Below are 26,372 nucleotides of genomic sequence, written 5' to 3' on the forward strand. Positions count from 1 at the left end.
GCGAGGGGCTCCCCCGGGGTCTCCGGGGCCCTGTGGGCAGCGATGGGGCAAGAGGGCCCGGCTGGGAGGGCAGGCGACACGCGCTGCCTGCAGACCGCTGCCGGGCACTGGCGCGGACGCTCCGGGCGCAGAGCGAGGCCTCTGGGGGGTCAGGGCGCGCCCCGCCGGGGGTCGTGAGGCAGCGCCACCTGGGCACCTGTGGCTTCCTGGTAAACGCGGGCCTAGAGGACAGCCGCCCTGCTCTGGGGCTGCGCTGGGCCCCGCGGCCCTGTGGCCCTGTGGGGGCTGGCACCCCGACCCCAGGCCTCAGGCTGCCACTCGGCGGCAAGCTAGCGGCCACGCTCGGGTGCGTGCTGCCGCGCCGCTGGCCGCTCCCGGCTCCCCAGGACCAGGACCGCTGACCTCCTGGCGCTGTGGGAGCGGTCATCGCCCCGCGTGGCTGGCGAGTGGCACTTACCGCCGGCCTCCGGCCCTCCTTCAGCAGGGTCTTCCTTCTCAGGGGCCCCTCCATGGTGGGCACCGCTGCTGAGCTCCCCGGCGCGCAGATGCACGGGCCAGCAGGGCTGTGGGGACAGCACCCGTCCGAGCTCACCCCTGGGGTGTTCCAGTGCTGGGCAAGGCCAGGGAGGGGGACGGCGGAGGGCAGGAGGCGGCCCTGGCGCACCCCCGCCCCCACCCTGCTGGGGCTGCACAGCTCCAGCTGACCAACCCCGTGAGCCAGCTGGCTCGCCTGTGGCCGCAGAGGCTGCCTCCTGGCGCTCCCCTGGGGCTCCCTTTCTACCAGGGAGCTTGGTGCCCAAGCGGCCCCCCCTCCTGTGTGGAGCAGCAGCAAGGGCCGGGAGAGGGGCCCCAGTGAGGAGACCAGGGGCCCCGGGTCCCATCTTTTCCTCCCAGCTCCTTCCCACTGTCGCACTCAGGCGCCACCTATGGGCGAAGACACGCAAGTGCCTCACCAGCCCAGGCCTGTCTCCCAAGCAGAGGCGGGGCGCTGTTGCTGGGCCTCCCCCAGCACCCCTTCCCCCACCGCTCCTCCTCCACCACCCGCCAGCACCCTGTCGGGGAGGTGAGGGCGTGCCCGTGGTGTTTCTGCTCTTACTGCTTCATCCCCACAACCTAATCAAGCCTCACCCTAAATCTGTCTGACCGCTGCCCATGGGCCCCACCGGACATCACCCCCACGCCCCCTGCAAGTCAGCACAGGGGGGGGGGCCCTCCTCTCCAGGCAGGCGGCCGCCCCGTCTGACTTCTTACACTCCTATTTCCCCACATGCCCCCTCCTCCCGTTACAGGGTCGGTGGCTCCCCAGGTCCTTCCAGTCTTATGTCAGGCAGCCTTTCCTGCCCCCTCCCCTCCCCCACCTCCTCCGCACACCTGTGCCCCTCCGCTGGGCATCTCCTGTAGCACTGGCCTCACCCGCTGAGGTGCGCCCCGTCTGGTCTGCCTACCCCCGCAGGCGCCCGGCAGCTTTGTCCCCCAGTGAAGGTAAGCGAGTAAGTGAGTACCTGTAGACGCAGCTCCGGGTTCTGGGAGAATTCCGGACCGGAACCCGCCAGTTGGGCCCCAGTGTGGCGTAGAGGCGCCCCCTGCTTCGGAGGGAGAGGGCTGAATTTTAGCAGCAGTCCAAAGACCAGGTCCTCCGAGGCGGCCGGAGCACCCGGGCCACGTGTGCCGTGAGCTCCGGCGCCCGGACGCCCAGCCGCCCCTGCCCCCGTCACGCTGTAAGCACATCTGGGGCACATCTGGGGCTGCCAGTGAACAGGAGGCTCCCAGAGTCTGCGCCTGGAGAGGTCCCCAGCCTGCAGCTAACGATGCCTTCACCTTTGACTTGGACAGCCACCCTTCCAGCGCAAAGGGGTGACCAGACCTGGCGCCCACCCCTGCCAAGGTGAGCTCGAGACACTTCGAGGCGCACGCCCAGACAGACCCGGGCAGCCTCGGCGTCGGGCCGGGGAGGGCAAGCGCGACACCGGGCTCTCCCGAGCGCTCCGCCCTCTCCTCTGGACAGTCCCTGCAAACCTGCGCTGTGGCCTCCCATGGCTTGTGTCCAGCCTGCTCCTCCAGCTTCTCATCCCAGCACCCAGCAGCGACCCTTTCACTGCTTAACCTTTCGGCGGGAGCTGGCCCTGCTCTCTCCCCTCAGAGCCGCGTCCTGCGTCCACTCCCTCCTCCAGCCTCCTCCGCCCTGCAGCCTGGCCAGCCCCGAGCTACAGCTGTCCTTGCCCCCTGGCCTGGCGACGTAACCACACTCAAAAAGCCAGAGCTCCTGCCCTGGCCCGGGCCGGACTCCCTGCCAGAGGCCCCTCTGTCGCCCGCTGCCGTGCCAGGCTGGGCACGTGGCCCAGGGCTCCGGACCCCCGTGGCCGGCGGGCACCCGCCCTCATCGCGTGCTCCGTCTGCATAGTGCAGCTCAGACTCCTCCGCCAGGGGCCGTGCTGTCCTCTTCCCGAGGAGGAACTGCTCTTGGGGATCGTCTGGGGCCCGCCACGCGAGGGCCCAAGTCCCGGGGTGTCTGCCCCAGTGCCCACCCTCCTGCCAACAGCTGCTCTCCTCTGTGAAGAGCGTGTGCTTGGTCGCCTGAGTCCTGGAAAGTCGGTCTCGGGCCTGCCCCCGCCATACCCCACGGCAGGTGGCGGTCAGGGGCCCGTCCCACCCAGCCCACAGGTCAGGGCGCCTCCTCTCTCCTGTGCGGAGAGGCCGGCGTGCAGTCACGCGACACGCCGGAACGTGCTCTCCTTTGTGGGAAGCCACGCACGCACAAGCGCCACGGTTCCCCACCGCCGCATCGCTCGTCCCGGCCTGCCAGCTGGGCGTGGCTCTTCAACCTGTCACAACCTCCTGCTCACCGGGGGCTGGCAACAGCCGGCCTCCAGGGCTGCTCTCCTCCCGGCCACAGACCTGGGGTTTCCAGAAGTCAGGGCAGAGTCTGACAGTCACCGCCCTTGGGGCTTGAGGGGCTGGCCAGAGGCCAGAGACCCACGCTGAGCAGCCCTCCCCGGCGTCCTCTCACGGCCCCTCTCCCGGGCCGCCGTCTGTCTGTAGCGACTAGCGGTGCCTCTGGGCAGCGATGCGGTCAGTGCTGCTACCGGCCCTCCGTCCTGCTCCCCGACTTCTGGGGACGGTCCACGCAGCCTGCGTAGCAGAAGCTCAGGCATACCGTGCACTGCGGGGGCGTGCAAGCAGCCCCTCCCACCGACCCGGCACCCCGGCAGCCTCTCCTCGTGTTCTTCCTGAAGGAGGGAGGAGTCCCAGGTGCACGGACAGGTGGGGCGTGGGGGCGGGCGGCTCGTGGAGGGATCAGTCACCAGTGAGTGCTCGCATGCTCAGGGCCATGGCACTCACCCTAGATCTGCGGAAACCCCACTGTCTTCCCCACCACGGGGAAACAGGCTCAGAATGTGAAGACACTTGCCCGGTGAGGCGCGCACCTCACAAAGCCTGACTGGCCTCAGGTCTGTCTGGCTGTAGCCCAAGCTCCTCCCACAGCTTCTGGAGCCTGGAGAGGCGGGCAGGTGGCAGGATCTGCCGTGGGCCTGGGCCAGTGTGGGGAGCCAGCCCCGCGTGGCTGGTTCAGAGCAACACTGGCTGGCAGGCCCTGCCGCAGCCCACACGCAGCAGGCTTTGCAGCGTCTGTGAGGCTGGCGGCCATGAGGCTCTCCCGGCTGGGTCACCTCGCAGGTGCCTGGCCCCTCGGCGGTCACGTGGTGCGTTCTTCAGGTGGTTGAAGAGCTGCCACTGGCTGATGGCTCACTGGAGACACCCAGTCCCCACCCCACGAGTCCTCCCCAACTCTGAGAGGTGCTCCCTCCCACCCCAACTAATTTAGAGGAGGAAACTGAGGCTCCACCCCACCCCACTGACCTGACATTCGGAATGGAGAGGCAGGCGCCCAGAAAAGTCGGCTCACGTCAGTCCAGCTGCCCCACAGTGGAAGAGGACTGGCTTCCTCTGGGGCTGGGGAGGGAGCGGCCTCGGAGGGCAGTGTGACGGTGACCGAGCCTCCTCCTGGCCCCCCAGCCACTTACAGGGGGATCCAGCCTTGCCCCGACGGTGAACCCTGCAGGGCTGAGTTGAGTGTGTGGGTGTGCGTGCGTGTGGGGGGCTCCCGCTAGCCCAGGCAGGGGAGTGTCAGCAGAGGAGTCAGTATCTTCAGCCACTGGACCCAGAAAATGCGATCACTTCTCTTTCTTCCCGATTCCTTCTCCATGGGAAGGTTTGTTATAGGATTTTCAGGGCCCAAATTGCAAAACGAACAGGCAATGGTCTCTGGTAAACCCCAGAAATCACAGGATTTCTCTGACTAATATGGGGGTTCCCACTCCAGAGTCACAGATACACCTTCTCCAGCATCATGCGGGGAACGTTTCCCAGGAGGCCTTTCGCCGTTCCCTCTCAGGGGTGGATCTTGGGGGCTGAGGGAGGAGGCACCCTTTCTCAGGGGAAGTCTGGTCTGGGGAAGATCCAGGCTGGCAACCCAGTAGAATACGTTAGTCCCAAAGGTCTCGATGATGGTGGTGGTGGTGATGGTGATGGTGATGGCGATGGTGACAGGACGAAGGGGTGATATGATGATGGCAGTTACGATGCTGATGGTGATGACCGGATGAAGATGATGACGGGTGACAGGTGATGTGCTAAGCAGAGTTCTCTACTTTGCTTAGCACACAGGACCGTGAGGTCGGCTCTATTCTGATTCCCACCTTATAGATAAAGAACCGAGGCCTGGAGAGGCAGAACTGCTTGCCCAAGGTCACGACACTAGAAGCGGCACAGTGGGTGGCACTGTCGAGGTGGCAGCAGCCAGAGGGCGGGCCAAGAGGAATTCGGATCAGCCAGGGCAGGTGTGATACTCAACTGCTTTCGAGGTACACATGAGGTATATTGGGGGTTCCATTTCATAAGCCCTGTGTTGCTGCTATTGCTGCTCTAGGAGGTGGGGAGCAGGGGGAGCCTTGGGTACTATCTCTGTTGAGGGCTCAGTACTTTGTCTTAGCAGACAGAGCTCCTGTTCCCCCGTGTCACGGCAGGACTGTGCTGGGAGCGTCCAGACGTCACGCCAGTGCCGCCAGCACCGGTGCCCCGCGGGGAGGCCATCCGTCCCGAGGATTCAGCCTCGTGTGCGCATATGAAGCTGTCCCCTGAATTCTGCCAGGCTGGGGGCGTCCCTGCCAGCGCAACTTGGAGGGTTGTAGACCCTGAGCAGAGGCTGTGAGCAGAGATTCCTCAGCTGCCTGTGAACTGGCAGCCGCTGGCGGACAGGGCCCAGCCCCTTGTCTGTGGGGCCCGAGAACAAGGTCACGCCAAAGCCCCAGGGACCAGCCCCCGCCCCTGCCGGGCGTCCTCCCTTCCCAGACTTCAGTCTGCCGACAGCAAGGAGTTGGCCTCTCTGGGGGACACCAAGACTGGAAGCGTGGAGAGTCATCCAGCAGGACTGTCCCCCGAGGGGGCTGGGCAGAGCAGGCCACACGCCTGGGAGTGCCTGGGCCCCGCTGCGGGTGTGTGGGCGTAGGGGCCTCTGAACAGCCGCTCTCGGGCTACCTGGTGGCCAGGTGGCCGCCTCACCCCCGGAGGCCCTGGCTTGGCCGCGCTCTCCTGAAAAGCTGCAGTTTGGAGCCGAGACGCACCTTTTACCCCAGCCGGCCAGCCAGCCAGAGCGTCCACCAGGCTCCTGGGCTCTCAAGAAGGAAAGGCGTGCCTGAGCTGGGCAGCAGGTCTGGGCCCTCTGGCCATGGCGCCACTTCCCCGGTGCCTCACAGACACTGTGTTAGCCACCGTGCTGAAAGGCGCAGCGGGCTCACAGGGCAGGGGCTGCCTCCTGCACCTCCTCTACCCCGAGGCGCCGGGGCGCCCGCCATGCGCAGCCCCCGTTAGAGGGGCCCCACGGTCAGTCCACCCTGGAGGCCCGCGGGGCTGGCGGGGGGCCGTACCCAGCCCACCCGGCTCTGGACGACGGCGCTGCTGTGGGGGTGTCCTCGCACCCCGCCCAGCGTGGGCCCCAGCTCACTCTCTGGCTGGCAACAGGTGATGCCTGCTGAACGGAAGTGTGAGAACCCAGAGGCGGGGGGTACCCCAGCCACACGCTGGGTATCTCCCGTGAGGTGAGGAGCCCGGGGCGCAGAGAGGGCCAGGGACGTGCCCAAGGCGGTCCTGACCTCGGTCCCCCCACCCCCCACTGCTGGCCATGCCCGGAAGCCAGACCACCGCCTCTCACTGGAGAGGCACGCCGGCTCCGGGCCAGGGTGCGCCATGCCCTGTCTCTCCACAGGGACCCTGGGAGACAGTCGCCCCCGTGAGGACCCACAGTGGTCCTCTTCCCCAAGTGTGCTTGGGTATCTCTTAACCAGCAAGGCTTCCAGAAAGCCACCCGGGACCCGCTGTCCGACTGCCGTCACGCTGGCCTGGGCGGCAGGCCTCAGGACCCCCGCGGGCCGGGCATCACTACCCAGCAGTGTCCCGGCCTCGGAGGAGCTGTCAGGCTCCTCCCCGCCTTCACCAGAGGGGTTTCCCCTGCCCACGGGGCTCCCAGACCGGCTCCCCGTATCCCACCGCCACACCAGGGCCAGGCCAGGGCCTCCGCGCACAGGCCACGCTCGCTAGCGAGGACGGAGCCGGCGAGGGCAGCGGCCCCCCGACTTCTCACTCACCGCCGACAGCCCAGCAGAGACTTTCTGACGGTATCTTCTTCAAGAAAGTCAAATGCTATTTTTTTCTCGATAGAGAAAAAGACATTTGCCCACTGCGGAAAACTTGGAGAACAGAGGGAGAGAGGGAGGAGACTCACTGGCTAATCCTACGTCTCAGAGGGATCACGGCGCGAGCCTCTGGATTTCCGCACGCACACAGTTCAAAATTTAACTCGTAGGTTGACAACCTCCTTCTCGCCTTAGCGCCAACACTCGCCTTACCATTCGGGCATCGAGAAGAGCCTTTTCAGAGCTCCTGACTAACACCCAGCCTTCCGCTCTCCATGTCAGCAGCCCGAGGCTTACTCTGGGCTCAGGAAAGACAGTCCTTCCCAGACACGGAGGGAGGGAAGTGAGGGCTGCAGCCCGCCCCCCGTCTGTCTCCCCGAGACTCTGTCTCTGGCTCTGGGAGCCCTGACCCAGGACCACCACTTGGGCCTCACGTGGGTCCTGAAGCCGGGCTGAGCCTGACCAGCACCTCCCCACCCCGCCTGCTCGCGGCCGCCCCGTACGCAGGCTCCTGTGACCTTGCTGAGGCTGAGACGGACAGGGCAGGAGGAGGAGGAGGGCCCTGGTGTCCGGCACACCCCGCAGTGCAGCGCCACGAGCCGGGCGCCCGTGGGCCTGGGACGCCCTTCCAGGCTGGCACGGGAGGGCACCACAGGGCACAGCCACCAGGGATGGTCTTTGGGCCAACAGGCGGCAAAGGCAGGACGGTGGACTCACAGGCCGGGCCGGTGAGCGCACCCTCGCTGGGCCTCGGGGCGCTGGCGCCCACCTGCTCACGGAGGCGCAGAGGGTGACTAAGTGTCCTCAAACCACATGCGTGTGCGGGCGGGGGTCCCTGCCCTTCGCCCAGGCTCCTCCTGGCCTGGGCCAAGCTTGTCACCAGGGTGGGGACTGGGAGGTTTCGGTTGAAGGTTCAGTGGGCCCTAAGCTGCCGGTCTGCGGGAAAGCCTCCCCACCCCCGCCCCTGCCTGGCCTCTGGGCGACAGGAGCCAGAATCACCTCCTCTCTCAGCCCTCACTCTTCGGCGGGCTGGCCCTCTCCTGCACCCATGGCTCTGACACCGCGGCAGGTGTAAAGGGGCAGACCCTGCTACATTCTTGCAGGGTCTCCCGGGAAGGCTGGCGGGGTCTCCAAGGTGGAGACTCACCTGGCTCCAAAGAACCTTTGCAGCTCTGGAGTGACACCGGCCGCCGCCCCAGCTTCGGCGAGAGGGGCCTGCTGGAGGAACGGCCGGGCCCTGTGCTGGGAGCTGACCGTGACCAGCAGGGCAGCAGGTCCCACCCCAAAGCACTATAATGTATGGAAAGTCAGGTGGACAGTGACCCTCAGGCTAAATTCTAAGACAAAGAGATAAAAGAGAAAGGCCACAGCTTTCAGCGGTCAGGCCTGAACTGAGTCGTCTGGCCTAGCAGCAGGAAACGCCCACCGCCCTCTTCCTGGTCGCTCAGCCCCTGCTTGGGCACGTAGCAGGAATAGCCTCTGCTGCCCTCAGTGACCAGCAAGGTGCCTGGCAGCGAGCGGCCACTCCCCAACAGCTACCCAGTGAGGGGCGTGAGCGATGAGCCCTTGGCCCTGCGCCTGCCTCTCCCCCACTGTCACCTCCAGGCCTGGGGCGGGGTGGCCTGGCTTGCAGCCCCTTCTTCAGGCTCACCCCAGGCCTGGCATCTGCCCTTGAGGGAGCTGGCATCTGCCCTTGAGCCCGTCTGGTGTTCTGGGTGGCCCAGAGCGAGGGCTCCCTGGTGGGGACCGCCAAGCCTCCCCCAGGTACCTGGAGGGGAACGAGGGTGGAGCCTCCGGGCTCCTCTCCCCCTCTCTGGCTTCGCAAGGACAGAAAGACCGACTGACCGGTGCAGGGCTAGGCCCTTTAGCTGTCCTGGCGCCCTCTGGACCAGGCTGGGGCACAGAGGGACACAGAGGTGGGCCCGAGGGTCTGGCGCTCAGGGTTTGGCTCTGCTCTGCCCCGAGGAGGGTCAGGCAGGACGGGTCACCGCCCCCCTCCGGTGCCTGGCTGCCATGTGTGGAGTGGGCTCTGGGGCCCGGAAAGCAGGGCGAGGCCAGGCTCACCAAGGCCGCGGTCACCCGCTGCCCCTCTGCCCTGTGAGGATGGCGGGGCCGGGGGGACGGACGCTGCCTCCTCTCAGGCCATCTCACGACTGTGGGCTCAGGGCAGGCAGGAGGCAACAGCCCAGGGGCGGAGCACGCGTGTCCACGTGCGAGCGGTGCCCCATGGCTGTGGCGTGGTGCGTGTGTGAGCGCGTGCCAGGCCCCCACCAGGCGCCTCTCTGCAGCGCCGTGTGTCCCTCCCCGGGCGTCTCCCTGCTCCCTCAGACGCCCTTGACCTCTGGTGGCACCAGGCCGTGGGGCCTCTCCACTTGCCGCCCCTGCTTCCCCAGGGACCCCGGGTCCGCGGAGCCTTGGTACGTGAGCGGGGGCAGTGGGCGCATCCCGGGGGCAGATGGGCACAGGGAGACAAGCTCTGGGCTGAGGCACCTAAGGGGGTGCAGGGCAGCGGTGGCCACTTCTGTCCCCCCCACGGCGGCCAGAGCCCATGTGGCTGCAACACTCTCAGACCCCACCAGGAGGAGCCACACGCCCGTCTCCAGACCAGGCCCATTCTGGCTCCGAGAACCCTCATGGCACGTCAACTCTGTTGGGCAGCTCTGGGCTAGACAGGGGACGAGGGGGGCTGCTCGGAGCACGGGGCCTGCGTGCTGGCCCATGCCCACCTGCTCTCCCGCCTCTCCTAGCCGACCCTGTCTCGAGATGCCCAGCGCAGCCTCAGCGGGCTGGGCCAGGGGCTGGTGGGGGGAGGGGGGAGGGCTGCCCTGCCCGAGCCTGGCTTCAGCTCCCTCAGGCACACTCACCTTTCCAGCCCTGAAGACATCTCTTCACTAAACTCTGAGCTCTCACTACTGCCTGGAAAAGGAACACAGATCAGTGAGCACCGGGGCCTTGCAGGGGGAGCCGACCCCAGAGGGCCTGCGCTCCTGGTCACCAAGCGCAGGTCCTGGGCTCCATGGGGCCTGAGAGGCGGCAAACTCACCCCGTGGGCATCAGGGCACGGTGTGCGGCTCTAGCCACTGCTGCCGCTGTCTGACTGCCCTGGGGGGTGGGGATCGAGAGAACCAGCCTGCTCCCATACCCCTGGGCCCCCCACTCCCTTCCCACTCGTCCCTGAAGTCTGGAGCTGCTGGCCCTGGGGCCTGGGTCCCCGGCCTCCGGCCGGGTCCAGGTGACGCCTGTGCTGGGACAGGCCTTGCCTGTAAGCAGCCATTTCCCCAAGAGCAGGCCAGCGCCCACTTCCCCTGGGCCGGCGCCCTCCCTCTGGGGCTCCTGGATGCCCTGTATCGAGGCGGGGAGGACACTCCACAGCCTGACAGTAAAGGTTTCTCCTGTCACTTTAGTGACCAGAGGTGCCGTGTGAGGTGGCCTGCTGGCCCCGAGGCTGGGCAGTGGGAATGGGGCTGGGGGAGGCCTCAGGCCTTGGGAACCTGTTGGAGGAACGGCCCTCACGAAGGATGGAGGGGGCCAGCCCAGCTCCAAACGGCACCAACTGGCGTCCACCTATCAGTTCTGAGCAGAAAAAATACCGGAGCTGCCTGAGCAGAGGCGCCGAGCTGCTGCCCGGGGCTCGCCGGCCTGGACAGCGAGCACGTCGCTGGCCTGACTCAGCCTTCGGGCGCAGGAATAGCACGGCCAGCTCGCAAAGTTTCCTGGACGGGGAACAGCTGCCCCGCTGCCCCGCTGAGAGCTCTTGGACCGGCACTCCCCAGAGTGGATCCTCAGAAGCCCGCAGAGGCCGCCCCTGAGATGCCCGTCAGCGTTCCGAGGAGAAGCCTGCGGCCTGGCTACGCCAGCCTTCCCCAGCTGCGGCCCAGACCTTCCTCCAAGCAGCCCCTGCCCACCCCGAGCTGCCTTGCGCCCCCAACTGCGACCACCTAGGGGCCCTCCCTCATACGGACCGACGGGCCGTGCTTGTCACAGGTTTTCCACGCAGGGCAGCTGCCCTGAGACTGGTCTCGTTACCGGGGACGTGGGACACGAGTCCGGCCCACTGTTCCTGCCCCGTCACCCGGGCTCCGGGCCCTGCCCCACAGAGGGTCCTTGCCAGCCCCAGCCCCCAGCTGGCAGCTGGGGGGTCAGACGGACAGACAGACACAGACCACAGAAGCACAGCACACCGAGGGGGCGGGGGGCCCGCCTGTGGCCTGGCCTGGCCTCGCGGGACGGCGCCCGCGCCGCCTCAGCCCCCGCCCGCTCCCCGCCCCAGCCTCAGCGCCACCGTCTGCCCTTCCGCTGGCGGAGCTGCCATCTCTGGCTGAAGCTGAGACGTGGGACTTCGTCGCCGGGGCTCCGTTTTTCAGCCCCCCTAACTCCGGGCCCTCAGGGCAAAGGCAAGGAAGTGAGGTCCCGCTGGTCCCGCTGGCCCAGGCCGGGCGCCCGCCGGCCCTCCGCGGCCTGCCTGCCACACTTGGGGGTGCTCGCGGATGAGGGCCCCGGGCGCGGGGGAGCCCTGGAGGTCGGGAAGCAGAGGCCCCTCTGCGGGGTGACAGAGACAGACACGGAGCACACACTGGCCGAGCCCCACTGCGGTGTGCAGGCCGGAGACGCTTCACGCTTACCTAGGGAGAGTCCATTGGTGACCGCGGAGGAGGAGGTGAGGGGGAGGCCCCTGCGGGGGCTGCGGGGCTCTAGGACACTGTCGTCCAGCAGGTGCCTCGCTTTCTCCGATGGGAATGTCGCACTTTTACTCTCAACTACACTCAACTGACACATCATACTGGAAAACGGAAAGGAAGAGAGAAGGCAAAGCTCCTTATCTGCGGGCCAGGGCGCCGCCCGCCTGGGCAGGGGGAGGGCGAGGCTGTGAGGAGGACCCGCCCGCCCCACAGTGCGCCTGCAGCCTGCCTGCCTGCCGTGCGACCTTGGGCAAGCCGTCCCTCTCCTGAGCCTCAGTTTCCCCATCTGTCAGTTGGGGAAGAAGGCTCCCCGGCTGTCCTGCCTGTCTCCCAGATGACGGTGAGGCCCAAGCGAGCAGACAGATGGTGCTGACAGGCGGGGCCACGGGGCCCTGCGGTCCGCGTCTGGCTCTACAGTCGCACACCGGTCCAGACCCCCGCTCTGACCTTGCTCTCCGCGGCAAGGTGCCCGGCCTGTGGCCCCATGGCCTGGTCACGGGGCCAGAGCCGAGCAGAGTGCCTCTCTCGGAGGCCTGCGTGGGCTCAGGAGAAAGAGCCTGGCAGCACCAGCAGTGTCTGCACAGAGCAAGACCGCACGCTCGAGAGCAACCGCCGTCCTCCAGCCCGCGAGCAGCTCAGGGCCAGCCTGGGGCCGAGGCCTGTGTCTTAGTGGTGGGAGGAAGCGAAGGATGGAAGATGGAGGGACCGAGGGAGGGAAGGAAGGAGCCAGCCGTCAGGAACCTGCGCCCAACACCCTGGGGACCAGGCCCACGAAGGGGACCCAGCATCATGTAGCCCTGGTGACGTAGAGGACCACACATGTCCCCCGGCATCTGCCCCTAGGGCGTGGTCAACCAGTGGCACCTCGCTGCTCCACAGGCTCTCTGCAGACTCGGGCCAGAGTGGCAACAAGACACGCCCAGCGCCATTCCGGAGGACGGCCACTGTCCACTGGACTTGGATCCTGGCAGACCACCCCAGGGCTCTGCCCGCCACCTCCCTCCACCTGCGGCTAAGTGCGGCGTCCCGCCCGCCACCACCAGAGCACAGCCCGCGTCGCCCAGCCCCGCCGGCACTGCCGGAGCCGTCCGTGCCAGCCCGTGCCAGCCTGAGGGAGGGCACCAGCCAGGGATACCAAGAGCCCCAGCCGCAAGCCCCAGAGGATGGGTGGGCAAACGCCCCCCCACGCCCCGCATGCCGCTCGCCGAGAGCCCACAGGGTGGGGGCACTTGGTCACCCACTTGTTGCCCAGGCTGTGGCTCTTCCTGTGTCGCGGGACTGGGGGCGTCGGGAGGCCTCCAGCAACGGATGCGTCAGGACAGGTGGGCCGCCGGCCGAACCTCGCTGAGCTGGTACCCGCGGAGGGGCCTGGGAACAGAGAGAGAGTGACACAGGGATGCGGTGGGGTGAGGGGGCCCAGTGTGGGCGAGGGAGGACCCCCCAGCCCCGCGTGCCTGCAATGGAGGCACAGGTCTCCGCTGCCCCGCTGCAGGATCAGTGTCCTCCGGTGCAGGCCACCTGCCCACCACTGGGCAGCCCCACTGGCTGACAGGGAGGCCAAGGGAGAGTGTGGGTGGGTGTAAGGCCTGCAGCCCAGCCCCTGGGGTGGGACTTGGCAAAGCCACCGGCTGGGTGTGTCTTCTGGGGGTGCTTCACCCCTGTGCCTGCCCAGTCTGCTCTCTGCACACTGCCTCAGCAGAAATGGGCTGCAGGGAGGGGCTCAGCTGGAGAAAGGGGGTTCACCCTCTCCCCTCGGGTTTGGGTACTGCTGCCTCGCTATACTCCTGCAGACCGGGGGTGTCACAGGGCCCCACTTTTCTGGGCCTGGCACCTCTTGAAGCCTTTCCTGAAGCCCGTGCCCCCCTGCCCTCCCCTCCTCGGGCCCCGCGGGCCCATGGTTCCCCTTTGGGGAAGCCAGGCTCTGGGCCGGCACCCTGGGCACCTGCAGCAGGAGCGGGGAGGCCGTCTTTGTCCTGCTCCAGGAGGTGAGCGACGCCTGAAGAGCAGGCGCCAGCAGAGTGACGCGTGACGGTGGTGTCGGCGAGGCCCCGCCAGACAGGAGAGGTTCTCGGTCGGGACTTCAGCCACCCAGAAAGGGCCGGGGGCCGGCCCCGGAGTGTGGGGTCTAAGCCTCGTGACGCGTTTCCGGGGAGGGGTCCGCGCTGCCCGCGCCTCCCGAGACTGTGGCTCCTAACCCGCACGGCCCTCACCGGGGCTCCTGGGCCAGCCCAGACCATCCGGACGTTGCCTCCAGGTGACCTTGCGGGCACCTGGGCGAACAGCTCTAAGTCCGGTCAGAAACTGAGCTCGTCCTGGAAGACGCGTGTGGGCCGCCCCAGAGGCGAGGGGAGCTCTGTTTTCATTTTGCACACATTGCTCAATCGGTGACCCACACAGAGGGCGGCCGCTCCTGCCTGCGAGAGGCCGGGGCGGGGTCACGGCCTGAGCCGCTCCGGCCCCCACCCCGGGGTCGCAGCAGCATCTGGTGAAGAGCACTGCGCAGCTCTCTCACGGTGCTGCCACGGTGATAATGGCGGCGGCGAGCGGCCGCGGCCGTGACAGAGCTGAAGACGTGCTGGCCGCAGCAGTGCTGCGGCCGCGGCCAGGTGCCCTGAGGCCGGGGTTGGGGCGGGGGCGACGCCCCTGGTGAGCTGCAGCTCCCAGGTGAGGCCCTCGGTGGCCCTGTGTTCCAGGTAAGCAAGCCAGGGCCACACACCCCTCCAAGCGGAAGGCGGGACTCCCACGGGGTACACCGCCCTCAGGGCCAGGGCGGCAGGGTGGTGGGCCTTCGAAGGCCAGGCGCTGGCGGAAACCTAAGGGCACACGTTTGAGGTGGCAGGACAAGCAGGAGGCGCTTCCTCCAGGGGTGGGCCACGGGGAGGAGGGAGGCTGACACCCCTTACGCCCTCTGCTCCTGACAACCTGGTGCTTCAGTATCTCCACGGCTCGGGGCAAGCCGGGGGTGCTGGTCTGCAGCCCTTTACTGGGCTGCAAGGCGAGGGCTGGGCGCTTCAAGGCCCGCTCGTCCCCTCCTGCCCGCCCCTGACGGGGGCGCCCTCCGCCGCCTCCTGTGGCTCCATGCAGGCTTCCCCAGCCTCCCTCTCACCCTTGATGCCTCCTGCTCAGCTCATGATTTTCCTCCGGGGCGAGACCTGGCCCACCAGCCCCCTGCTCTTTGCTGCTGGGGTGGCCGTAGGAGGGAGGCTGGCCTCGGTGCCCCTTGACCAGGCTGGGCTCCGGGGTGGGGGGGACGAGGATGGGCCGTGGTCCTCCCTGGCGCAGTCTGGGGGCTGGTGTGGCCCAGGGGGCCGCGCCCTGCACTGCTGACCCACAGCTCGGGTCTGGTGTGGAGGCACAAGCGTCTCCATTCAGCAGGGACCCAGGGACGGGACGGCCTGCCTGCCAGTACGTGACACTGTGCTACTGACGGCACGTGCCCGCCCGGCAAGTCCGGCGGTCACCACGTGACGGGGCCGTGTCTCCCAGGCTGCTTCTGAGCCGGGTGGGGGCGAGTGTGCTTCTCCGAGTCCTTGGGGGAGGGCGGGGGCGGGCCCGAGCCGCCCCGGCCTCACACAGCAGAGTGCGTCCCGCTGCCTGCCTGATATGGCACAAACAGCTGGAAAAACTGACCGTGGGGCCCGACTATCTCAGAGGATTGCTCTATTTTTCCTCAGCATAATTTTTCCATGAATAATCTTTAAAGCTCTTTAAGTGGCTGTTTCTTTAGCCGTTTTATTGGAACATGTGAGAACTGACAGTCTCTGTGGGGAAGGAGATACCATGTTGAAAAAAGCCTGGTTTGCATTACACGTCTCTCGAGAAGCCAACACGCTGCCCCAAGGCCCCTCGCAGCCTGGGAGAGGAAAGGGCCGGGCGGCCCAAGCCAGGCCGCTGACAGCAAAGACCCCGGACCCCAGGGGCAGCAGCCCGCTGCGCCGGCCACTGGCTGCTCAGTGGCCTCAGGCAGGTCAGCTCCTCTGCTTCAGGGGTTGAAAAGCTGCTGTTCTGCCTTGACAGAGGTGGGGCAGGACAAGCAGGAGGCACTTGGGGAGGGGCAGAGACAGTGGCCGGATCACCACCCCCGGGGGCTCACCCACGTTGAAAGGAGAACTGTCCAGCAAGCCTGGTGAGGGCAGTGAGTCACCCACTGGACGCTGACAGCCCCAAGTGTCCAGCAGGGGCCCGAGACCGCGCCCAACACCCGTGCACAGAGCCCGCGCGAGCCTCAGCATGGCGCGGCACCCGCCAGAGGACCCGCAGAAGCCATGCGGCTGAGGAGCTGAGGGCTCAGGGTGTGGGCGCATGAGTGTGTGTGCGGGGCCGTCACGGCCAGAGCGACGGGGTGTCTGGAGGAGCCCCGAGTTTAATGAGGGGAAATGAGGCCGTTAGGAAGGAGCAGTAAGTATCCCGATTCCCACCCTAGCAGACTGCGCTGGTGCAGGCCAGCTGGGCAGGGCCCAGGCCGCAGGCGGGGACGAGGAGAGGCAGAAGGGAGGCGTCCAGGAGGGGCTCCGGGTCCCCATGGTAGAGGCCAGAGCATCTGCTCAGGGAGCGGGTGGGGGCTGGTGAGAAGTGCAGGTTGGGACTGAGGCCCGGAGGCCACGGGCCTCCCTGGAGGCGCACAGGACACCGGTGGCGGTGGGCGGCCACGCGGGGCTGGTCAGGACCGGGGCCTGTGGAGCCCTGGCAGTGGGCAGTGTCCAGGGCTGCGAGACCAGTGAGAAGAGGGAAGGCCTTCGACTAAGCCTGGGGAACCAGTGTTTGTGCTCAGGCGGGAAAGGCCAAGCTTGTGTAAAACAAGCGTAAGCAGAACAAGTAGCCGAGAAAATCCCCACTGTCCATGGCCGGGGAGCTCTGTGCCTCCCTCATCATTCCCAAGGGGGCCTCACGGGCCAGGCTCAGCGCCACCCTGCAGAGCAGGCCACGCCCACTCCGGGGCCAGGCCTCGCCCCCCTGCCTCTGGCCCGAAGGCCCAGCCTGCCTCCTTGCTCAGCCAACCAGCCGGCGCCAGAACACTATCCTCTCCTGTGAATCACAGCCGAAGAGCCTGACGTGCCCAGAAATGGCTTCTGTCCAGCCTGTACGTTTCTCAGAAGAGAGAAATGGGGCAAAGAACTATGGGTCTGCCCCCCGCCCCCGAGGGGTCACAGCGGACAGCAGTGAGGACTTTGATGAGACTCTGGGCCCGCAGCCTCAGGAGCTCAGGCCCGTGTCCTCACAAGAAGCACCGCGGGCCCTCCCTCCCATCATCTGCTCTCGGGCTCCAGCTTCTTGCCTTCTCCATGCCCGTCCACTTGTGCCTGAAGAACAGCTGTCGGCATCTCCCCAGCAGACACGGCTCTCCCCAGGGCCCAGAGCATGGTGGGGTGCAGTGAGAGTGCCGGCCAAGGGTGCCCGGAGCCGCGACACGAGCCTCGTTCCCACGGGTTTCCGGCAGCCTCCGAGCGGGCAGCCCAGGGTCAGAGTGCCCGATGTCCAGTCTGGCAGCCCTGCACGGGCTGCACTTGCCAAGTCTCACACATGAGAAATTAATGGGAGGCAGCTGGGCGGAGGGAAACGTCCAGGGCAGTCACAAGACTCGCGCTCCTGGCCAGCCTCCGCCCGGGGAGCGGGGAGCACGGGTCACTGGCCTCGGCCTCTGAGCTCCGCCTCCTCCTTGGAGAAGGGAGCAGCGGCCACGCGATGGGGAACTGGTGAAGTGCCACCCTGGGCGACCAGAGGGGCTCCCCGGGTGTGGTTTCTTTCCTGCTGCTGGGCACCCCGCTGCCAGGCCAGGGGCTGGGCCCTCCTGAAAGTCTGTTTGTGTTGAAACCCTTCTCTGGCCAGGTTTCCTGGTGGAGCCTGGGAGCTGGTCACTTCTACATTCACATGCATTCTTTGTGTCTCGTACATGCAGCTCTCAAGGGTCCTTGCGAGCCAAGATCTAGCTCGCACGTCCCTCCGAATGCCCCGTTCCTTTCTTTGTGAAAATGGCTCCCGTGGCTGGGGCCCAGACGCTCGCCCCTGCAGCCAGGAGGCCCACATTCCCCGGGACAGGGCAGGGCGAGGAACGCCGGGCGCCATGGGCAGCATGGGGGACCCGCCGCCGCAGGGCCGGGCTCGGGGCCGCTCTGCGTGGCCTCGATGAGACAGGCTACTACGATGGGGGACCTCGAGAACCAGAACTTCGAGACTTGGAAAGCAGATGTGAAATTCTGGAGTGAACGGACCAGAACGGGCCTCCAGTGCTCCTCGCCCATGGGAGCGCTGCACTGCTCCAGCACGGTGAGGGGACGGAAATGCACCCCCAGCCCCGCTCAAACCCAAGGAGCCCACGTGGCTGCACCCCACAAGGCTTTAGGCCCTGAGGACCGGCCCCGCCTCCCTGAGCCGCGTCTGCTGGGGAGATGCCATCAACAGCCGTTCCTTAGGCGGCTACCGGGATGAGCTGTGCCAGCAGGTATCCTGGGAACAGGCTGGGTGTGGAACAGCAAGGACGGAGGGGACCCCTGTGAGGAGCTGAGGGAGGAGGGGAGCCAAGCGCCTAGCGGCCGGCAGTGGGCACAGACTCGGAGGGCCATGAAAAGGCTGCAGAGGCCTCGGTGGATTTGCATCTGCCCAGGCCAAGGAGCCTGTGTGGTCTCTGAAAACCCAGGAAAGTACCGGGGAGAAGAGGCCTCAGCACAGGGGTTGCACCTGGAGCCCCGAGGCCCAAGACAGCAGCAGCCCACCACGACTGCATTCCGGCCCCGCCCTTACAGAGAACCAGCGGAGGGAGCCAGAGAGGGCTCGGGGGAGAGGGGCCAAGCACCCAGCTAGGCGGAGGGAAGGAGACTGAGTGTCAAATCAGATTTTGGTTCTTACACGGAACGGCCTCCTAAGAACCAAGCTGAGACAAGCACGTGAGCCCAAGTGTCCGCAGGAGCGGCGCTGGGCCGTGGCTCGGGGCCGCTTAGAGGCGGGCAAGGGGACCCTCATGCGTTCTGCCTGCTCCATGCGCTGGGTTCAGGCGACAGTCAGCCTGACCCCGGGGCTCAGCCCCACCCTCCACACGTCAGGGGGGACTGGGCAGCTTCCTGCACCCCATCACCTATACAATGGAGGTGCTACCAGCTCCAGCACAGAAGGTGGGTCTAAGGGCCCCTGAACCACCACGTAGGAAGCACTCAGCTGTGGTCAGCACGCGCAGAAGCTGCTGTTGCTGGGTGATGGCCGTTCCCTCTGTCTCCTCAGCAGGAACGGGCTGGCACGCTTCGACACAGCGGCTGGCAAGCTCCCCAGCCTGGCTGGGTCTGAGTGGCCGCGGGAGGCCAGGCTTTTGGGATGGCGTGTGACAGAAGCCCCCTGCCTCCGGGCCCCGGATGCTGCGACATCGGGACAAGCCACCCTGCTCTGCCCTGCCTGGCCTCCTGACCCAGAAGAACTTAGGCGTCGGAGGAAGCAGTGGTCTGGGGCCACTGGGCTCTTGGGTGCAGGTGGCGGCTGGCTCGGCAGGTGCGTGGTCGTTTGGAGCTGAAGTGAGCCCCTCTGCCTGGCTCTCTGTCCAGAGCTCTGTCGCTGCGCCCCACTGTCCCTCCCGCTGGGACAGCAGCCTGCCTGCACAGCCATGGCCCACATTCCTGTGGGGAGCGTGTGCCAGGCACGGAGCTGAGGGCTTTTTCTGGCACAGTCTCAGCTCTGTGAAGTGAGCCGACCTGAAGGATTTATTCCTGTCGCAGATTCACCAACTGGAAAACCCAAGCTCAGAGGAATGAGGCCGGCGGCCCAGAGTGAGAGGCGCTGGGCTTTGAACTCAGGCCTGCCCAGCCCCAGAGCAGAGTTTTTGCCATCAGGCAGTAAAACGAGGAAGACGGAAAGGTGTGTCGCAGAGAAGTCCCACTGGTGGGAGCCCGGAAACCCGAAGCTGAGATTTCTTCAGGCCGGTTTGGCTGTCCTGGAACCTTCAGAGAAAACCGTCTGCTGGTTGAGCCACGTGAGGCAGGGCCATTCCCATCTGGAAATGTCTTCACTGGGTCCAAGGCACACGCTTGCCCTCTCTGGGGGTCAACGTTCTGTATGACTTCTGCTCTCCAGGAAAATATTAGTTCATTTATATAAACCAAACATTACATACGAGGTGAGCTGGAGACGTGGCGCTCCTGGCCTTCTTTCTGCCCAGACCAGAAACTGAGAAGGCTTCTCCGTTTCCTTTCTCACAGCCTGCAGCTGGTGTGGACACGCCGCGCGGCTGCTGCCCGGGGCAAGGAGGGGCTGCTCAGAGCAGCGGGTGCGGGCGCAGGCTGGTCCCGACGGCCCTCCTCCGACAGAGGGGCGCGCACCGGAGAGCTGGCAGGGAAGGGCCAGCGTGCCCGCCGGCCACCGTGGTCTTACTCACACTGGCCTCCTTCTGCAGCTTGACCCTGTGCCCCACCTCACCCCTCGGGGCCCCTGCTGCCAGTCTCCCCTCGCTGGCACGTCCCACTGGACGCCCGGCCAGCCCCACTGGGTATGTGGCCCCTAGCCTCGCGGCGAGGGCCTGGCCCACAGGAGGCCCTTGGCCTGGAAGACTCGAGTGGATGAACGAGCCAACACAACGTGGGGTCTTTCCTTGGCAGGTATGGGGGTGCCCCAGTGCCAGAACGACAGTGCAGAGCTGTGGCTCCCAGCCCCCCTCCTGAGGAGCCGAGGAGGCTGTGTTCCTCCATTCCTGGGACTGAGGCACATTCCTGTCCCCGGTCTGGTCGGGCGTCTGCCACGCAGCCCAGCCCGACTGCCAGGCCCGGAAGACCTCCCTGGAGCTGCCCCTCGGGTCCCCCCCGGGACCCCCAGGCTGCCCCGTGGCAGACACACCGCATCTGACATCTGAGGAGGCGGCAAAAGCCCAGACCCCGGCATGTGCCTCGGCCCTTCCAGACCCGCCCAGACCCTCTGGTGATCAATGAAAATCGAACATCCGGCTTCCAGGGCCGGAGCCAGGGATTCGGAAAATCCCTGCGAACAGGCTGCTGGGCTGTGAGCAAACTGCTGGCATCAGCACTTCTCCGAGGGCTGTGCAGAGTCAGCGGCGGCGGAGCTGGGAACGCCTGGAGACCCAGGTGCCCCGGCCGGCCTGGGGGGAGCGCAGGGGCCCCCCACGGGGCCCTGGCCTCGGGGAAGGCAGACCTGGGCCAAACAGCACACAGACGGCGGTGTCGCCACCACAGGGGAGGGCCGTGGAGAAGCGCAGCGTGCCCAAGGGGTGCAACACAGCGGCCTGCCCTCTGCGGGGCCGGAGCTGAGGAGGACGGTCCTCGTCCTGCCGCTCACCACTGCCACTGTCACGGGAGCGCAGCCCCCAGCAAGGCAAGGGAGGGCGGGGCTGCCAGGGCGGCCCAGCCGCGGCCCAGACTCGGCGGCCCGGCCTGCCGGGGGGCTACGGGCAGGAGGGAAGACTCCCGGGGCAGTGACCGTCGCTGAAACCCGAAGGCCGATCCGGTGACAGGCGGGAGAGCAAGCTTGGCCACAAGCATCCCCTCAGCACAGCCCGCTGCCGAGCGGGCTCCTCGCCCACCCGCACGGGCCCCAGATACACGCCCACTGGGCCCACGCACAGACGGAGAAGCCGAGGCCTGGCGGCGGCTGGGTGCCCCGAGCGCCCGGGGCTGCCTCTGCGCCCGGCCCTGGCCGCTCCCGGCACTGCGCCCTCGGTCAGGTCCCCTCCCGTGGGCCATCAGAGGCCGTTCTGCTTCCCGCCAGGGTTCTGACCGACGCTGGAAGTTCGTTAGCTGGCTGGATTCTGGCCTCACGTGGCTAATAAACAACAGAGCCAGGTGGAGGTGGATGGGACGGAGGGCGAGCTGGCTGAACCCCACGGAGGCCGGGCCCGGGGCTCCAGGCACTGGCTTCCGTCAGAGAGGGGTCAGACGAGAGCTCGGGTTGGAAGTGAAGGCAGCTGCTCCTCAGCAGTGTGAGTTTTCTGAGCCCAGCTCCTGGCTCCTGGTCTACAACCCTCCCGCCTGGCAGTGGGGGCTGGGGGGCCGGGGGGAGAGGCAGTGGGAGAGGAGGAGGAGGGTCTGGCCATAGCCAGGACATTTCTTGGCAGGCCCCGGGTCCCTGAATTGGGTCGTCTTGTTAAGGGGTACTGAGCAGAGACAGCTGCAGGGGCCTCTGACTCAAGCTAACTGGGGGAGCAGGGCATTTGGGGACTTGGGCCCACTCCGCTCCCGAATTTTGCCATTACTTCCTGAAGAAAGTCTTGAATGGCTAGTGAAGTGTCCCTGTCCCTTCTGTGGGGCTGAACCGTAGGGTGCTGCCGCACCCCTGAGGCCCCGGCCCCATCACAGGCACAGGGGCCCGAGCTCCGGGGCCCCCCTCATCTACGCGTCCTGCTGTCACCAGGAGCCAGGGCGGGTCGGTTCGGAGAGCTGTGAGCGGGCCGGCGCTGGCACCCCACCGGGGCTAAGAGGACTCTTCCGCTCGGCACGGCCTACCTGCGAGGTCCTCCTTGGAAGAGACGAGTCTCGGAGAGCTGCTTCCCGGCTCAATCCTGAGCGACAGTCTGGAAGGAAGGTTTCCGAGTCAGCGGGAGGCGCCTGTCTAGCCGGGGAACTGGCGGCTGGGTGCTGTGAAGCTGGGCGGTGCAGGGGCATGGTCTCACCAGCCCAAGCCGGGGCCGGGCGGGAGGTGTGGGGCCGGGGTCAGGTGTGGGGCCGGGGTCGTCCCTGACAAGCCTCGGAGGCCCGGTTCACGTGGAATCCTAGAAAACAACCTGACTCACACCTCTCTGTGCTGCTTCTGACCTTTATTAGTCTCGGGGGCCCTGTCGGGAGCCGCAATCTCCGAAGGGCGGCAGCTCCTTAGACTTTACAGCAATTCCTTTTTCTGGAAAACTTGAAATCACACCACAGCGGATACCTGAAAACGCCACGTTCACTCCCCTTCTCTGCACACACCTTCATTGGGTGCTACCAGCCGCGCTTTCAAAGTGGTGTGAATCTGGGTCACTTTTCATCAGTAAATAAACCCCTTAAAGACTGAGCTCAGCAAAGCGCGGATTGGGCCTTGGTGTGGCACCCCCGGAGCACGGGGGCCCTGGGGTGCAAGCGTTAGAAGGAATCACCACCGAGGTCCTAGCTAAGTCGCTGCGCCCTGTGTTATGCAGCAAGAAGGTGTGAACTTGGCTGCCGTGACGGTTCCTGGGAACTCACAAGCTGGGGCGTCTCTGGCCACTTAGTGCCAGGGCCTCCTGCGATAGGAGGGGAAGGGAGGTTCGGGCCGGCGGGGAGACTGCAGACGTCCCCCGGGTTTGTCCACTTGGACCACCACAAAGGGCCTTTGTGAACCCCAGGCTGCTGCTGTCCAGCATCCGGAGCTGGGGTTGTCCGCTGCCCTGCATGGCGGGAGTGATTACTCACGCTCTGCAGCGTGTCCAAGGATTAGCTCATGGTCACAAGTATTTATAGGCCATTTCTTCTCCTTAAAGGCTATTAGTGTTAATGAAAAACCACTGTCTCTTAATCTCAATACTGACACATGGATGGAAAACATTAGCCCAGGACCTAAGTGGGGATAATTTCACACTCCAGGACACTCTTTTCAGGAACTGCAAATGCCTCGTGAGTGAAATGAGCCCCATTTGGCAAACACAATTTTCATGGTAACCTTTGGCCTTCATCTATTGTTGTCACTGTCATGTGACAGATCAAGTCGGCATATTGTGTTCTATTGTAACAAACTGTCTCATGGTAACGACAGAAGGCGGCATGCCTGTGACCCCAAAGGTGGCCCTCACCTAGAAGCACGGAGGCAGTCCAGCTCTCCAGGCCCCTCCGACATCTGCAGGGTCAGGATGCCTCCCTGCGACCACCTCCCAGCAGGCCTGGGCCCCCCACTGTGGAGCTGGCCCGTGGGGAGCACTATGCCACCCCCAGATCCTGGAGAGTGGCTCCCAGGAACCAGGGGGTCTCCAGTGGGCACAGTTCTCTAGTGTTCAGTGATGCAGATGAAGAGTAAGTAACCGTGCTCATCAAATTTTCAGGGACAAAAAAATGGAAGAAATTTACAAAATACGTTGGCCGGTGCAAGTCAGAGGGGTCACGGTGCCCTGGCCATAACCACTGGGTTTGCCGATCGTTTGGTGGGGAGAACCCACAGGAATGGCCAGATCCACTTGCGACTGTCTGACCTCCCGAGGGCAGGAAGGGCGGAAAGCTAGCCACGCACTCGCTAAGGGAAAAACTTCAACTTGGTGTCGTGGGGCAGTCAGAGCCGAGCCGTCAGCCTCCGCTGCCTCACACACAAGTGTGCGCACACACACACGCCCACTCTTCCGTGACTGCTTTCCAGATTGGGTGGCCCGCGAGGGGGAGGTGAACCGGTCTCCGGAGACAAGAACAGACTAGCACGTCTGCGTATAGGAGACACACGCTCGTGTGCAGAGGCTTGAACGCCTATGTGGAAAGGTCACCTGCAGCGGACAGACAACAGCCGCAAGACGGCCGAGCCTTGCCTCGATGTGCAGGGCCAACGGGCACGCGCAGGGATGCCCAACCCACACGGCAGCCAGAGCAGACGTGGAAAAGCCTCCTCCCCCAAAGCCATCAAGATGCTGGCGACCTCCCCGGAGGCCGAAGGGAGAAAACGGCAGTCCAGAGCAGGGTGACTGGGAAGGAGGCCAGGGGGCATGGGGGCTTTCACGGGAGCGGAGTCTGCCCCCCAGGGGCCACACGAGAGGGAGCGGTGTCAGCCGGTGTCCAGCGCTGGAGTCCTGCAGAAAGCTGGGCCGGCAGGCAAACCTCTCCCCCAGCACAGCGGAGCAGAGTCACTCGAGAGACGCCGCAGCACCGAGCCCCAACCACACAGCTGTGGAGCCCAAGTCCCCCGTGGGGTCTGGGGGGCCAGATACATTATGTGCCTATCCTCGGGGCAGGGCCACAGGTGGTGCCGCCGTGACTCCTGTAAGTCCCACAGGGGGCAACTCGCTGGTTACAACAAGGGCCGGGCGGCCTGTGGGGCTGAGTGCGAGGGCAGTGGCTGGCCGGGCGGGCTGGCCAACGTGACAGGCGGGTGACACTTACTTGTAGTTGTCATCTTCCACAAACTTCTGCAGCTCTTCAATGTAGCGAACAGACTTCAGGTACTTCTGCACGTGGGGCAGGGTTGTGAGGTGGTCTGCAAAGGGGGGCAACACCCAGGGCGGTCAGTCTGGCCCACCCCCGGGACCCAGGGAAAGGCCGGAGTCGCTGACTTTAACCTTAGGTACTGAGACGCACATTCAGACTCCGAATGGCTGCCGATGGTGCCTGGGGTCAGGCCCCACGCTGGGTGCTGGGCGCTGGGCTCGCCATGTCATAGGCCTGGCTCTGCGCTCAGTAAGTACCCCCCCCCCTCCCCGAGAGCTGTATACACCACACCCAGAGGCCCCACAGAGCCTTGGCTGAGGAAAGGTGGCTCCAGAACAAACCGGAGCCAGGTGTCTCTGCCCTGAAGCAAGAAAGGCCTCCCACACCTGCCTACCCCAGGATGAACCCCAGGGCCAGGCACCCTGAAAGCCTGCCCTGGGAAGAGAAGGAGCAGCTGGGGCATCTGGTCTGTGCCAGATTCCATCCCTGGTCACTTCTAGGCATCACTGGCCATAAGCTTCATCTTCCTCATTTGGTGGCAATAGTATGTCCGCAGTGCAGAGGAAGCGCCCGAGGAAGCTGCAGTGGAGACTCTCTGAGGGTGGCAGCCCCAGGTCCCCTCTTTCCTGAAGGGTCACCAGCTGTTCTCTTCAGGCCTCCTGATCACCACACACAGAAAGAGCTGGGGGGAGAGGCAGAGGCACTGGGAGGCTTCAAAGAGAAGCAGGAGAGGGTGGCAAGCCCTGGGCTTGGGGAGGTACATGGGGCGCTGGGAAAAGCACAAGGCGGCCCTGCCCCCCACCACAGGTTCTGAGCATGGCTTCTACCTCCTGGGAGCCTCAGTGTTCTTGTCTCTGAAGTGGGGGAGTGTGATCTCAGACCAATGACTGACTTTTAGCCTCAGTTTCTCATCTGTAACATGGGAGTGATGACATCTGCTTTGCCCAGTCTCTGTAGATCAAAGCTGTCTCAAGGACCCAGCACATGTCTGATGCTTAAGACATTAAAATGAAGAGCTTTGTGTGGACTCCCTGGTTGCTAGAGCCTTCCACTGATAAGGTGCTGAATCCAAAATTCAGTGATGTAAGATTTCACAATTCCAACAACAGCGGTACTAACCATAGCTGCAGGAAACTTGTAAATCGGCAATTATTCGGAGGATATTGTTCATCTGATTGGATCTTTGTTCATTTTCCATGATGCTGCCTGAGGCAGGGTATGCAGAATCAATGTAGATTAAATCCAGAAGATAGATCCCTAAAATTAAAGAAGGTACTTAATAATGGCGGGCACTTACCATTAATCATAACCAGACAGCAGATGAGAGCAGAGCTCTGAGTATGAAGAGCGACTTAGGGGAATAGAGGTAGTACGTTATTCCGATCCCGACTACTCATTTTTCACATATTGTGCAGTGAAAAACAAATATCAGGATGATGATCAGAGGAACCCTGGCACATTTTCAGCATTTCTAGTTCAGATACTCTCCAGCAATAAGAGTTTTTACCTGTAACCCAAATGGAAAATAACAGGACATCAAGAGGATGAATACTTGTATTTTTCACCAACTGATGAATTTTAATAAGCCTGAGGAGTCCTATCCAAGAGAACACCCTTTTAGGTGGAACTCAGGTTTTTATTTACTCGTTCAGCTATGTATCTATCTGCCATTCTATCTGAGCACACATATACCCACACCTACACATCCCCACCAAAGTCATACATTAACGAAGGGACAAAAGAAGAAATCATAAAAGCAATAGTCCTTGGTACAAAGAGGGTACAGAGAGAACTCTCCTGGAGGAACTTACTAAGAAATGACACGGGAGAGAAAGACACTGCTGTGATAGCAGAGCACCAACAGGGCCTCATGGCATCACCCCAGGGGGGGGTCTGGGTCAAGGTACCTGGCCAGGGATGGGCAACGAGGACTGCCTGCTGGGCTG

The 26,372-nt window shown here is 64.9% G+C and overlaps 1 protein-coding gene across 1 annotated transcript in view; it reads right to left on the reverse strand.

The window, feature by feature from the left end:
* RALGPS1 (Ral GEF with PH domain and SH3 binding motif 1) overlaps nt 1-26,372 on the reverse strand; it is a 188,019-nt gene that overhangs the window by 10,754 nt on the left and 150,893 nt on the right. Inside the window, exons 9-16 of the mRNA XM_012721334.1 lie at nt 25,546-25,683; nt 24,382-24,475; nt 21,796-21,863; nt 12,610-12,736; nt 11,312-11,469; nt 9,554-9,605; nt 1,503-1,586; nt 458-563 (exon numbers count right to left, since the gene is read on the reverse strand). Of these exons, the coding sequence (XP_012576788.1) occupies nt 458-563; nt 1,503-1,586; nt 9,554-9,605; nt 11,312-11,469; nt 12,610-12,736; nt 21,796-21,863; nt 24,382-24,475; nt 25,546-25,683 (827 nt within the window). The remainder of the gene's footprint in view (nt 1-457; nt 564-1,502; nt 1,587-9,553; nt 9,606-11,311; nt 11,470-12,609; nt 12,737-21,795; nt 21,864-24,381; nt 24,476-25,545; nt 25,684-26,372) is intronic.

Source organism: Condylura cristata, unplaced genomic scaffold (assembly GCF_000260355.1).
Source record: "Condylura cristata isolate star-nosed mole 26May11 unplaced genomic scaffold, ConCri1.0 scaffold00006, whole genome shotgun sequence".
In the NCBI taxonomy this organism is placed as follows: Eukaryota; Metazoa; Chordata; class Mammalia; order Eulipotyphla; family Talpidae; genus Condylura; species Condylura cristata.